The sequence below is a fragment of the Chinchilla lanigera genome, unplaced genomic scaffold (genome assembly GCF_000276665.1).
Source record: "Chinchilla lanigera isolate Chin_1 unplaced genomic scaffold, ChiLan1.0 scaffold00011, whole genome shotgun sequence".
Taxonomy (NCBI): domain Eukaryota; kingdom Metazoa; phylum Chordata; class Mammalia; order Rodentia; family Chinchillidae; genus Chinchilla; species Chinchilla lanigera.
The window spans coordinates 30,844,423-30,858,695 of record NW_004955412.1 but is presented as its reverse complement, the minus strand read 5'-3'; the positions used below and the strand labels follow the sequence as shown (position 1 = coordinate 30,858,695).

General features: G+C 42.1%; 2 protein-coding genes across 6 annotated transcripts in view; both read left to right on the top strand.

Annotated features, from left to right (window-relative positions):
* Prdm10 (PR domain containing 10) overlaps positions 1-2,787 on the top strand; it is a gene marked incomplete in the record, with an annotated part of 74,090 nt that extends 71,303 nt beyond the window's left edge. Inside the window, 1 exon segment of the mRNA XM_013511217.1 lies at positions 1,983-2,787. Coding sequence (XP_013366671.1) covers positions 1,983-2,186 — 204 coding nt within the window.
* Positions 2,788-9,703: 6,916 nt separating this feature from the next.
* Nfrkb (nuclear factor related to kappaB binding protein) overlaps positions 9,704-14,273 on the top strand; it is a 31,842-nt gene continuing 27,272 nt past the window's right edge. For 4 of the 5 annotated variants that reach the window (XM_005378553.2, XM_013511176.1, XM_013511177.1 and 1 more), the window contains exons 1-2: positions 9,704-9,803; positions 12,049-12,203. In XM_005378553.2, the coding sequence (XP_005378610.1) occupies positions 12,069-12,203 (135 nt within the window). In that variant the 5' untranslated portion in view covers positions 9,704-9,803; positions 12,049-12,068. The remainder of the gene's footprint in view (positions 9,804-12,048; positions 12,204-14,273) is intronic. The other variant, XM_013511175.1, reaches the window with a different exon arrangement.

Below are 14,273 nucleotides of genomic sequence, written 5' to 3'. Positions count from 1 at the left end.
CAAACAAAAAAAAACCCTGATTTTCAAAAAAAGCATACTAAGAGTTCACTCATTTCTCAGCACACCAGGTCACATGAACTAAAAGTAGAAGAGATATGCAAATCCACGGTGACACTGTTAAGATGTTGAAGAAACTAATATAAAATCAAACAGTCCCATTGGCATGGTCAGTGCCTTCTCTGCTGGAAGACCTATTAACTATGTGTTTGTTTCTTTGGCCAGGAATTCATTTGAGAACCTGATTATGGCCCACGATATTTCTTGTCCCCTGTACAAAATACATAAGCACAGCTCGCATGTATATTTTGGGGAGCTCATGGATTTTCCACAGCCCACCTGTAGACCCCCTAGGGGTCAGTGGATCCTAGATTGAGAACCCCCTCCATACTACAGGAAGATCTACATGGGAACTAAATCATAATCAGAAAACTGCTTGGTAGGCAGTGATTCAGAACATGTGGCCGCAGATGAATCAAATGAGTGTTTGGCTGTGACGTTTTTTTCAGAACAGTGCATGGAAAGGCCACTATCTGAGTTTCCGTCTGTGACTGCTTTTCTCCCTGTGTATTAGGCAGTTTTGTGTTACTATAACAAAATACCTGAAGTAATTAACTTATAAAAGGTCTGTCTAGCTTACAATTTTGCTGGTTCCAGTTCATGATCCAGTGGCCCTGTTGCCTTGGGCCTTGGATAAGGTGTATCTCATGGCAGAGCACATGGAATAAGTCTGCTTACTTCATCAACCAGGAGGCACAGAGAGGAAGAGGAAGGGCCCCACTGAAACACTGCCATCCCTTGATAGGACCACTGTAGGGGCCAGCCTGCAACCCAGGGCCTTGGGGAACACTTAGTCAAACCATAGCTTTCCACTTCTGTAGATGACCAGTCCCCCTTCTGACAGACACATCCTTTCTTTTAAAATGTTAACATAATGAAATAGCCAGCTTATAGGTCTGTAAAGAAGTTTTTATGCTCGGAAGAAAAACAAGGAAAATAAAGACAATATGAAAATTCCCTTCAATCTACTCAGCACAGGGACTTCATTTTTAGACTATAGTCTGGTGCTTTTTTACCCCTCCTGTTGCATGGTGTTGGGATCAAATCCGGGGCCTTGTACATGCCAGACAAGTAGTCCACTACCAAGTGACGCTTCATTCCTTTCCCATGCTCTTGAGTGTTAAAATGAATATTTGATGGTAGCATATTTTAAGTACTCTTACTTGGCAAAATAAAACTTTTGGACCCATTTAGTATTCTTTTTAATTTTTCTGGTCTTCCAAGTTGTACATCTGGGAATCATTGATCTTTATTACCTGTCTTAGGGGCCAGGCTGCCTCTTTAAGGAAACTATCTTTTTGATCCATTTTGTATTAACCTAAACATTTGATTGACAGCATTTCTAAATTCAGGTGGAATTTCTGAACTCTTTTTTGTGGGGAGTGGTTGAGACAGAGTTTCACTATGTGTTTCAGGCTGGGCCTGAACTCCCTATGTAGTCTAGGCTGGCCTTGAACTCTTGGCGATCCCCCTTCCTTAGCCTCCCAAGTGCTGGGATTATAGGGTTATAGGGGTGCACCAGTACACCTGGCTTCTAAATTCTTTTTTTTTTTTTTTTTTTTTTGGTACCGGGAATCAAACTCAGGACTTCATGTTTGCTAGGACAGTGCTGTGCCAGCTGCTAAATTCTTAAGAACGTTATAACAGCACATACTTTATTTTTGGCTGACAGGTTACCCGATGCAAATTTCTGCACCTAAAGTTCTTCACTGTATGATTTGATAACACAGCTAATGTGATCCCTTGAATTAACTGTTGTAGCCTTTTACCACTACTGACCCATGCTCTGTACAGGTCAGAGGTGAAGCATCTCTCAAGGTGCCTGTTTCAGGTCCCAGTGTAACAGTTCTGATATTCCCTCCTCCTGTAGCTTCCGCCACCTTTTTAGGCCCCAGGTTTTACAGAGCCTTCTTTTGCTGCTCTAGGGCCATTATGTGTTGTCAGAAAGTCAACCAGAATTGGAAGAAAAGCAAACCTCTGCTCTCCCCAGTGGAGTCCAGGTTCAGCCTCCTGCACACAGCGACTCCCTGGAGCCCCAGCCCAGCAGCCAGCAGCAGCCCCTGCAGTACATCATCACGGCCACTGCCAACGGGAGTGGGAGCAGCGACGTCCACATCAGCAAACCGTAGCTGCCCTCCCGAAGCCACCATCGGCGCTTGTGTCCTATTTTTCTTCATTTACAAGTCTGAAGCTTCTAACACTTAGACCTCTTTTAAAAAATTTGTTATTCACTCAAGAGTTTGGAAACTACAATTTTGTCGCCCATACTCCCAGTGGGGTTGGTTTTGCCTAAGTCATCTTTACCAAATTGACTCTTCAGACCCCAGGGTTCCTGCCGCAGAATGGAAATCTTTCAGGGGAAGGTAGATTGTGGAATGGAGAAACTTCGCTTTGCTCTTGAGTTGGTTTTTTAACTCACTAATAAGCCTTACTTTCCCTCTGTGGAATACTAAGTGGTATATTGTGTTCATACCAAAGGTGGGGAGCGGATGTGCCAAGTCTGTGGTCATTGGACTTGAGAACTCTCGCTCTGGCTGCAAGGCAGAAGGGGCACTTAAGAGGCGTGAATTAGGTCAGCACTGTTTTATCTTATCAGTTTGAGGAGTTTACTGGGCAAGAAAATTAAAATGATGAGACAAAGATTGACAGCAGTGTGCTGAAGGAAAAATTGGCGTTTAAACTTCAGATTGTTGATTTTTTTTTTTTTTTTTTTTTTTTTGAGATAGAGGTTTTGCTATGTTGCCCAGGCTGGCCCAGAACTTTTGGGCTCAAGGGATCCTTCTGCCTCAGCCTCACAAGCAGCTGAGACTATAAAGTTGCCACCATGATTTTTAAAAATCTTTCCTGTTTTGGAAAACTGTTCCTGGGCAGTCAGCAGTGCTTTCCACAGGTGCTGGCCTTCAGCAGGTTGGGGCAGATGCTCATGTTCTGACAGTTCTTGCTTTATTACTCCTGAAGAGTGGACTCCCCTGGAAGAGAAAAGGTGATGTCAGCTGAACTGAAACTGCTACATGAAAGCTTTTCCTCCTATTCTCTGATTGTAATTGTATTCAGAAGAAACTATTAGTATACACACACACACACACACACACACACACACCGACAGAAAGTACTAACACCATGTCCTACTTGTGCTTACCAATTATACCTTATCTACTCTTCCTCCTCCTCCCCCCTTGTGTGTGTGTGTCTCTGCACACGCCTGTGCTCACATGCATGGATACAAGATGATGGGGATCAAAACCAAGTCTAATACATGCTCTGCCACTGAGCTAGAACACCACCCCTACATTAATTCTTGCTCACAGCATTCAGTGTATTGTAGTACTTTTAATGCTGTCTTAAAATGAACATTCTTTAAAGTTGGACGGAGGGGCTGGAGATTTAGCTCAGTGGCACAGCACCTGCCTGGCAAGCGCAAGGTCATGAGTTCTATTCCTGGTACTGGAAAAAAGCCAAAAAAAAAAAAAAAAAAAAAAATACAGTTGAACGGAAAGGTGGCCTTCCTTATTTCTACACTTTCAACTTTAAACATACTATAACTCATCTGGACCTTTTTGTAAGATGACCAACTTTACACTTAGGGGGAAAAATGTGGGGACCACTGATAGTACATCAAAGGGTCTGGAAGCTATCTAGTCTTTATGAATATTACAGTGTAAGCTGGGAGAGGAGAACATCTGCTGTGATGATAGTTAGTCCTGTATGTGTTCCTGTTTGGGAGTCTTGTTTGCTATGAATTCAGTAGAGAAAATACTTCCCTTGTTTTTACTGTACATTCCAATTGTACAAATTGTACACATAGAAAACATTTCAAAAGTCAGTGCATATTTAAAAACTTTTGTGACATGCCTTTTTGGAATATTAATGTGTAGTGAATTTATCACTCCATATCAGACTTAAACTCATTTCAAATGAAGGTAACTCATTTACTTTGTTTATCTTTCTGAGTAAAAACTGGTTGTATGAATTAAGAAGTATGCTAGCTTCTTTATGATAAAGATACCATTCTGAAAAGGCAACAGTTCTTTTGGAATAACTTTACTGACATGTAGATCTTGCACTTTATTTTTGAGACCTCAGTTATACAGTTACCTCTGGAAATTTGGGCACTAAGAGAACTTGAAAAAGTTACCTCAGAAGTACAGAAAATGAAAATGGACCCTATATCCTTGGTGACAAAGAGGTAACATCAATATTTTCAACAGAAAATATTGGCCCTGAGTCACAATGCAGATGGTGGTCCTGAAGGTCCCGCAAAGGACTGACTGTAAATAACCTAGTGTCTAGTTGAGGAAGATGTGCTACGGTGAAGGACACTAGACTTTCCCAAAGGTCCAGTTTTAGTTTTCGTGAACTTCAATTTGGCCCTGTTGGGTTCTTTTTAATTTGACCCAGCAAGGATTCTTCCCCTCTTCTCAGGAATAACTTATTGATTAAAATCAAAATCTATCACTGAGTGGAATGTTCATTTTATGCCAGTTATTTCAAGTTTTAGAATACACAGAGGGAAATATTGAGGACACAGTATCTCATTCCCTTCTGAGTGTTTTTCCTCTTTGGTCTCATGTGGAATCAGTGAAGACTCTAAAGCTAACTTACATATCACCAACGAGAGACGCGATGGGCATCCAGCCCTGTAACACCACATTAGGATTAGGGAGTGGGCGTGTTCGTTCCAAGGGAAAAGATTTTCAAAAGGACTTGGATTTGAATAGATGGCAGATGATGGCAGATGATGTTGTCATCCCTCATCATCCCTCTGAAGACCCAATTTTGGAAACACATCTGGCCAGTATTTATACTGTGGCCTCTCCCAAGACGCATTGACACTATCGACTTCATTCAGTGCAATGTGAATATTTTGGAGTGGGTTGGATATAGACTTCACATTTTTATTGTTTGATTTGTGCCCAGAGAAGCAGACATTTCATCATGTAAAGTTCCTGTTCTTCGGGAAATTGTGTGTTTTTTTGATGTTCTTGAATTATTTTCTGACCTGGAATTACTGTTTCAAAAAACTCTTAAGATATCTAAGACTAAAAAAAGCACTTCATGAGATGCTAAAACTCACCCACTGGTTGAAAATGTTGATCCTATCCTGTTATTTAAATGTGAACATTTATTGTACATTCAGTGAGTTACAGTGTTAATAGTCTTGTGCTACCCAGCAGGTGTAAAAATTAATAAATATTTTTTTTAATAAATATGTTTCTTGTTTGTGTGCATGAAGCTACAAGATCTAATGAAATGGTTAAACTTTTTCTTTTGAAGATTACAACTTTTTTTTTCTAGGTTTGACCCTGGGTCGGGAGCCTTTGTTCTAGTTAGCCTTTGTTCCAGTTTAGGACCCCTTTGACTCCCCATAACTGCACATATGTTTCTGTCTCTTTATTCTTACTGTGGGTTGCATTGGAAGTGGTAGATTGGAATTTACTTGCAAGAATTCCCAGTAACTTTCCCCTGGGATTACAATTTATAAACTCGAGACTGCTATGAGATCTGGACAAACTCTTATAGCCCTGACTGGGCTCAAATTTGTGATCCTCCTGCTTCAGCCTCCCAAATTCTGGGATTATAGGTATGTACCACCATGCGTGGGTAAAGATTACAGGTTAATTTTTTGTTTCCAGTTTGGCATTTAAGAAGCTCCATCCTACAAACAAGTAAAACACTGAACAAACTGAAAAATCAAGTCTTAGATCCATTAGAGAAATGAAGGTCCAGGCAAACTGCTGCCCTCAAAATTGGAGAGACTGAGTTGTGGGTATAGGGAATCACAATGCATGGAGCAGAAACCGCTAAAGGCACCAGTGGCCAGGTAGGAAAGCCTAAACTGTACATCATGAAGTGCTGAAGGCTCAATATGAACAGGTGTCTGAGTGATAAAAACCTCCAGCAAGGACCAAGTCATTGAGGACAGGCACTCATTTTTCTGAGTCTTACACCCATGCGTTTGACCAACTTTTCACAGTGAATATTGAAGAAAAATCCCCTCTTGGCCTGGCAGGGAGAGGGGAAAGGGTAACATTTTGGAATATGCCAGAGCACTCCACTTCTTAAAAAGACTGCTTGTCGGTGAAACTAGTTTCCAGAGTCTAACCCACAGGGCTTTTACCTAAGCCTAAATGATCTGGGAGGGGGGAAATACCCAACTGCAGCTACCTATAGCCATCCTTTTCCACTTAACGGGGAGAAAACTGGGAAGCACCTGTGAAGATATTGTCCCGAGACTCCGGCTTACAGAAGACCAAGCTGGGGCAATGAAATGTTTCTTACCCCACACTGAACCACCTTATTCCTAAAGGCCTACTTACATACATTCTTTATAATAAGTACATAATGTGTAGCTATCAAAAAAATTACAAGGCATACCAGAAGGCCAAAACCACATTTAAAGAGAAAGGGCGAGTATCCATAAGATATCAAAACAATGTTGTAACGACCATGCGGGGAAGATGAAATTTATTAGAGTCAAAATGGAGTCACTTGTGCCAACTCTAACAAAACAAATAAAGATTATGAAGAGATACTTTTATTGCTTGATAGTAATTATTACAGAAGACCACCAGACCCATAGCCTTGTGCAAAGACTGTAATAACTGATACAAAAAAAATACTACAATACTACTACAATACTACATCTGCCCATTAATTAAACAATTCAACCTTGACTGGCATCACCCTTGTTATTCTTGTGGTCAAGAGTTATTGTTTCAATGTATTTTAGGTAATACTCATTTTTATCTTTGAAAACTCTCTCTTCTCCTTTGTTGATGTCAAATTTGGGGCCTACATTTTGAAAGGAAAATAAAGTACTTTTGCCAAAAAAAGGAAACAAACTTTCTCTTGCCTCAGCCTCTTTGAATATGCTCACAGTTGATTTTGGCATGCATATTCCCATTGCAATGCTACTCCATTCCCAAATAAATATCATTCTTTGGAGACTCTCTAGCTGTTATTTAAGAGGGTAAGAATTTCAAACACCCATGACTAATAGGCTAAAGATCATGGATAAAGTAGAATGTATGTTAGAACAAATGGACAATGACAAGAGAGAGATGCAAATGCTAAGAAAGAACCAAAAAGAAATGCTAGAAAACAAATACAGTGTGACAGAAATGAAGAATGCCTTCAACAAACTTATTAGCAGGCTGGACAGAATTGAGGAAAGAATTTTTGAGTTTGAGTTTATTACAATAGAAAATTTCAAAACAAAAGAGCACAAACACAGGAAAAACAAAAACAGACAATCCAAGAACTGTGGGATGACTACAAAAGGTGTCTTTATATTACATATACGTAACGGGATACTAGAAAGAGATGAAGGGAAGGAACAGAAATAATAATGGCTGATATTAACTTGCACAAGAACCTGAACTATTTTTTGACAATTCAACTGCAACACTGCAGAAGGTGAATGAGCTGTGGTGCATTATTATTATTATTCAGTGCTATAGAGAAATGATCTATCCATGAAAAGGCATGGAGAGAACTTAGATGCATACTACTAAGTGAAAGAAGCCAATTAAAAAACCCCTATCAATTTAAAAAGCACCTGGGAATAAATGCGTAATATTATATATACAGAAAGTTGGCACGCTCCCTTTGCCCTGCCCCAGATACTGCAGTAGAAAATAGGGGTCAATACAATCATGGCAAATGCAAGCCTCCTACTGAAGATTATGAATGAAGCAAAGAAGGACATGTCCTTACCAGAGAAAGGTGCTTGGGTTTCCAAAAGGCCAGACATTAATTCAAACAAGTGGAATTAGAGGAAGCAGGTTCTAAAGAAAATCAAGTGACAGGTAGGTCATAGAAGGTGGGTGAGAAGGAGAAAGGCGTGGAGAAAAGATGGAACAGAGACCACAGCTTTGCCTATCACTCGGTCACACATCCCAGCTTCTTTGAACCTGTAGTGTAGGGTAAGATTTGGGACTAAGGATTCCTAAGCTTCTTTCATCTCTAATTCTATCAATGAATCCATGGGCTGTAGTGGCCATTCTGTTCATTTCCTAGTCTTTCGGAGTGAGGAAACTATGCTTTGGGGGTGGGACTGAGTAACTTTATGGACAACATCAATGCAGAGGTGGATGAACTTCCCAATGTTGGAATTTTGGACTTTAAAGATGCTTTTGGAAAATTTCCAAGAGATTTCTCCCATATTAAAAGAAGGGAAGAAAAAGAAAACTACATATGGGATGCTTCCAACTATTTTCTTCTGAGAAAGGCAAAACGAGACAGGCATGGTGGTACATGCTTGTCATCCCAGCACTCAGGAGGCTGAGGCAGGAGGATCGAGGTGAGTTCAAGGCCAGCCTACATTACATAGTGAGTTCAAGGCAGCCTGAACTATTTAGTGAGACCCTGTCTCAAAAAACAGCCCCCCCAAAAGGAAAAACCATGGAGACAGTAAAAAGTCAGAAGTAGCTGGGTGTTCGGGTGCATGCTTGTAATTCCAGCACTCTGGGAGGCTGAAGCAGGAGCATGTCAAGTTCAAATTCAACCCAAGAAACTTAGCAACTTACTGAGATCAAAATAAACATTAAAAAAGAGATGGGGTTGTAGTTAGTGTGAAGACCCTATGTTCAATCTCCAGGACCAAGACAAAACAAAACAACAAAACAGAGGTTTCCTGGGGTAGTGGGGGAGACAGAGATGAATAGGTGGAGCATGGATGTTGCAGCACAGTGAAACTATGTAATTTATAATGGTGGATAATGATGACAAATGTAGATTCACCAGTTTTATGAGTTGTACCACTCTCGTGGGAGATTTTGATAATAGGGAGGCTATATGTGTGCGTAGGGTAAAGTGGGATGTGATAAATCTGATTTTTAATTTTGTTTTGAGACAGGGTCTTACTGTGTAGTCCAAGGTGACCTTGAAGTCATTATGTAGCCCAGGCTGGCCTTGAACTGTTGGTGATCCTCCTGCCTCAGCCTCCCCAGTGCTAGGATTTTAATTATGTGCCACGACACCTGGCAAGACATCTCTAATCTCTATGCTAAATTTTGCTATGAAGCAAAAGCTGCTCTAAATAATTTTTTCTCAGTACTGAGGCTTGAACCCAGAAACTTCACTAAGATGCACTTCCAACTCTTTTTTTTTTCTTCCTTCTATTTTCACTTTGAGACAGGGTCTTGCTAAATTACTGGATTGCCCAGGCTGAATTTGAATTTGTGATCCTTCTGTCTCAGCCTCCCAGAGAGCTGGGATTACAGGCGTGAAACATCACTCCTGGCTACCACTCGGCGGCCCAGGGACCATTGAGCCTCGAGAAACTGCTATTTCCTTGGCTGTAAAATGGGCGCTATTAGTGCATCGTGCCTTTGGCTGCAGTACCAAGAGAACAGACAGGAAATGGTTAGCAAAGTGCCTGGAACAGGAGATGCTCTCGGCAAACGTTAGCTTCCAGAGCCATGATTTGTGGCCCGGAAACGAAATCGAATCATTGTGCCCTCTGGAAGCTCCCAACCCAGGTGAAGCACGCGCAACCACTGCAATCAGTCAGCATCCACCGGTCTAGAGACCTCCCCACCTCCCAGCCCTGCCAGCACCGCCTCCGGCCCCGCCCCTCTCCGCCCTCCACCCCTCCTCTCCCCGCCCCGCCCCCGTTCGGCCCCTCCCCTTCCGCCGCCGGAGCTCCGAGCGTGCACGCACCCAGACGCCTTCGGGAGCGAGCGCGTCGGGGAGACTGGGCTACGGCGGCGCAGTGGGCCGGGAGACCCGCTCCCGCGGCCCAGGTGAGGGCGGGCCGGGGCGGTGAGCGGGGTAACGAGCGGCGAGGTGGAGGGAGGAAGCGGGTCCCCGCGCTCGCCGCCCCCGTGGGCGTGGGGGAGTTGGGGTGGTGAAGGTGAGGGTCAGGCACGCGTGGAGGAGGGGCGGGCGTGGGCTGCGCGGGCCGACGCCGGGGTCGGGGCAGGGCCGCGGGCGGGAGGTCCTGGGGCTGCGTTTGTGCTGAGGAGGGTCGCGCGGGGGAGGGCAGCCCATTGCAGAGGAAAGGCCTTTGGGAAAGGGCTCTGTGGTCTACTGAGGAAGTCAGGGACTCCCCGAGGCTTAGACACCCAGAGCTTCCGGAGTTCCAGCTCCTTGCTGGCTGCTTGCTTTTTGCATTTGGAGAGCATAATCAGAATAGTAGCAGGGTCCAGGGTGTCACTGGAATAGCTACATACCCGCCGCGGCCAAAGAAACTTGTGAAAAGGTTGTGCACATTGTGTTCGTAAGTGTCAGAAAGGACACTCACTTTGCGGTTGTTAGTCTGTTCTGTGCCAGCTCTGCTAAGAGGACTTTCTTCTAAGCATCAGGTTGCTTCTGTGTGTTTCCCGCCACCCCCCACACCTGTTTTAAAGGTGGAATTGTGCTTCTCGCGCCATTCCTCCTCACCTGCTTAAGTTACTTAGGCACCGGGCGTGTTCAGGACGTCCTCTTTATACCATGTGCTGAAAGGTGTGGGCACCGCTGCTTGGGGACCACCCAGCTGCCTTGATCTGACGCTAATCTTATTGCTGTATCTTTACATACATCTGAAACCTCTTCAAGACAACTTGACATAGTTCTGTGGAAAGGTGTTCATTTTAGTTGTATTGTAGGTATGCTTTTTATGATTTAAAAGCTTTAGAAGTGAGAAGTACCTACATTAAAGGAAATACACTGGAGATTGCTCATTGCAGGATTCCAAGGTTAGAAGTAATAGTAGGAAGAACTTGGTCCAACACCTCTTTTGACACCTGGTGAGACAGATCTGTGTTTTGACTGAGTCCATTCTTTTCTTTCTGTTTTATTGTGCTCTTTAGCCCATTTAGTAGGACTAGGAACTAAGGGGGAGAAAGGATTTAGTAAACGTTTGTAGAGGTTTGAGTTCAGGCTTCCTGTGGTTGTGTTGTCATTGTGCAGTCTCTTCACCTCCACTGTACACCTGCTTCCAGCCATCAGCTTTGTGAGATGCACTCTGAAAATGTTTCTGAGTGTACTTTTCTAATGGTGGTCAGCAGTGTTCGATTTTTATAGGAAGGAGAAAAATAGCAATTTATGTGGTTATAAAGATCAGATGGATCAACTAACTGTATTGGCCACTGACTTTACTGGTGGTTGTGGCCAGGTGCTTGGAGCCTCAGGAGCTTATATAGATCAATAAAGCCATATTAAGAATATTTCTTTTTGCAATTTAAATTGAGAGTTCATGGGAGAGGTATTGTGTATATAATGTTAACAAGGATTTTCAGGCAAGCAGATCTGAGTTTCAATACTGCCTCTGGAATTGTGCAAGTTACTTACCTATTTTGTTTTTTTTGGTGGGGGGGAAGTTTGGTTTTTTGAGACAGGGTCTTGCTTTGCAGTACAGGCTGGCCTTGAACTCACCATGTAGCTCAGGCTAGACTCTCTCAGCGTCCCGAGTGCTGGGATCACAGGCATGAGCCCCAGCTACTTACCTGCTGTGATCCTCAATCTTATTTTCTATAGAACCAGTGTAGTAAGTACATTTATAAAAATTAGATGAGGTTTATGAAAGGTCTGGAACTTAAGAGGTTTTCCTGAAGTAGCTGAGTAACTGTTACTGTTACATCTGAGCTTTACTAATACGTGTGTGGATTTCTAACTATCTAACAAGAATTAATTGCTAAAACAACAAGTATTAAAGAAATTACTTGGTACTGCAGAGATTATTGACCTGGGAACTTTAAATCATGGACTGATCTGCTTATCATCTAGTTTCTGAGTTTTATTTTATGCTTCAGTAAGATGAGAGTGTAAGAAATTTATGAATTTAGGAGTTACTATAGAAGCATTTTGAGAAAAGAACCCTGCTAGAAAAGACATGAAAATTCTACTGGGAATGCACTGTGGAAACGAGGGGGAATGGCTTGTCTTAGGGTAGGAGGATAAGATGTAAGAATAGATTTGATGTTGAATATTTTCTAGAAGAGTATTAGTGTCTACCACATTCCTGAGATTTCTCCTTTCTGTCTCATAATGCATATATTTGTCTAGAGTACAGTGGAGAAGCAGCAATGGATTCCTTGGACCATATGCTTACGGATCCTCTGGAACTCGGTCCATGTGGAGATGGTCATGGCGCCAGGATTATGGAGGACTGCCTGTTGGGAGGCACCAGGGTTAGCCTGCCCGAAGACCTTCTGGAGGATGTAAGTAGTAATGTTATAAACATTACCCCTCTGCCAGCTTCCTTGGGGAAGAACCTCTCCCATTCTGCAAGCTTTCAGTCTTTTGTGATTCTTGTCCTTTTTAGAAAATATTTTAAAAGGCCAGGTGTGGTGGCATATGCCTGTAATCCCAGCACTTGGGAGGCTGAAGCAGGAAGATCTCCGTAAGTTTGAGGCCAGCCTGGGCTGCATAGCGAGACCCTGTCTCAAAAAAAAAATTCAGACAGTGATTGCTTGTTTTTTTAAACTGTAATGTCTACTTAGTGTTCTGATTAAAGAATGAAATATAAGCTACAGGGCTGGGGATACAGCTCAGTGGCAGAAGTGCCTGCCTGGTAAGTGCAAGGTCCTGAGTTTGATTCCCAGTACCAAAAAAAAAAAAAAAGAAACATAAGCTACAGCCTACCTGTTTAATAACATGGCAGAATAACTTGTTAATATATTTTTAACAAGATAATTCTCAGCAGAATTATATATGTGTTTATTTTCAAATAGTTTCCCTGTTGTGAATCATTAAACAAAACCCTGACATATTACCTCTACCCACAAGGTAACCCTCTGGTCAAATATTAGTATGTGTCTAATACTAATGTTAGATAAGGATTTCAGGGTGCCTTTGACCCTGTTCAGAGCAAGATGTGTAGTCATTGTTATTAAGGAGGCTGCCATTTATTAAGTGCTTATATGCAAAGCACTGTGTATGTGAAAACATTGATATAAGCATATATTTTCATTGATTTGCTGTATCTGGAACATACAGGTACATGTAGACTGTAATAAGCAGTTACGTGTGCATCACCCTGTTTTAGGATATAATTTCATTTAGTCATATTTGTTTAGATTCTTCTTTAACGATATGTTTATAGGTAAAATGGAAGCCACCGTTGTGTGCTTCTCTGATCCTCCCACCTGCACTAGCAGTTGTACTGTAGTTGGTGTGTACATTTACCATCTTTTTTTTTTTTTTTTTTTTCGGTACCGGAAATCGAACTCAAGACATTGCACTTGCCAGGCAGGCACTGTGCCGCTGAGCTAAATCCCCATCTCCCATCTTTTTTTTTTTTAAATGAGGTCTAGCCATGTTGCCCAGTCTTGTACATCTTTTCTTCTAATACTCTTACCAGAAAACCTCTGTATGTAGTTCATTTAGTGAGCACTTTAAATAAATTAAGTGTCTACTCCATGCCAGAAACTGAGTTACATGCTGGAAATAAAATGCAGTGCAAATATAGGTTTGTAGGGGAGGCCCTTGGATTTTGAGTGTGAGTTGCTTTTGATACATTTGTGCACAGATGCTAGTTGGATTTCTGGTCGTTTCCTGCGTAAACCCTTCACATGGCTTTCCTTTGTCCTTAGGATTAAGTTAATAGTTGTTTAACAGTTTACAAGGAGTCCAGTGCTTCTCCTTGCTGTCTTCTGTCTCTTACACCTCTCCCTCTCTGTCGTTTCTCTAGCCAGTCATTGCTTGAAGTTTTTCCAGTTATATTACACATAAAAAGAGCATATGAAATGCATATATATTCTGCCGAAAAATGTATACATCAGCAAAAGAAAAACTTGTATAAATATTTTAATTCTAAATTAATTGTGACAGCATGAGATTAATACAAGTTGCACATAGCCTCTACAATTAGAAGAGATGCTCAGATGGGTGGCCATTAGCTTCCAGATGTTAGTATGGCGAACTGGTGAAGTGCGTATATATTTTTTGGGCAGACTGTATAGAGACTTTAAGCAACAATAAAGCATGCTTGTGAGCCAGACATTTCAGTCCATGCCTGTATTTTCAGCTACTCAGTAGGCTTAAGTGGGAGCTCATGAGTTCAAGACCAGCCTGGGCAATATGGTGCGATAGTCATCTCAATCCCCCTCCTTGCCCCCAACCCCAAAAACAAACTCAGCAGCAGAGATACACACAGACAAAACAAAAAACAAGGGAAAACATGTATTCCCTGCCTAAGATAATGACACAAGTAGCATTGGGCTTCTCCATCTTCTGTCCATTCCTCCAGTGGTCCCTACTGTCCTTTCCTTGTTTTTATGGTTTTGCTC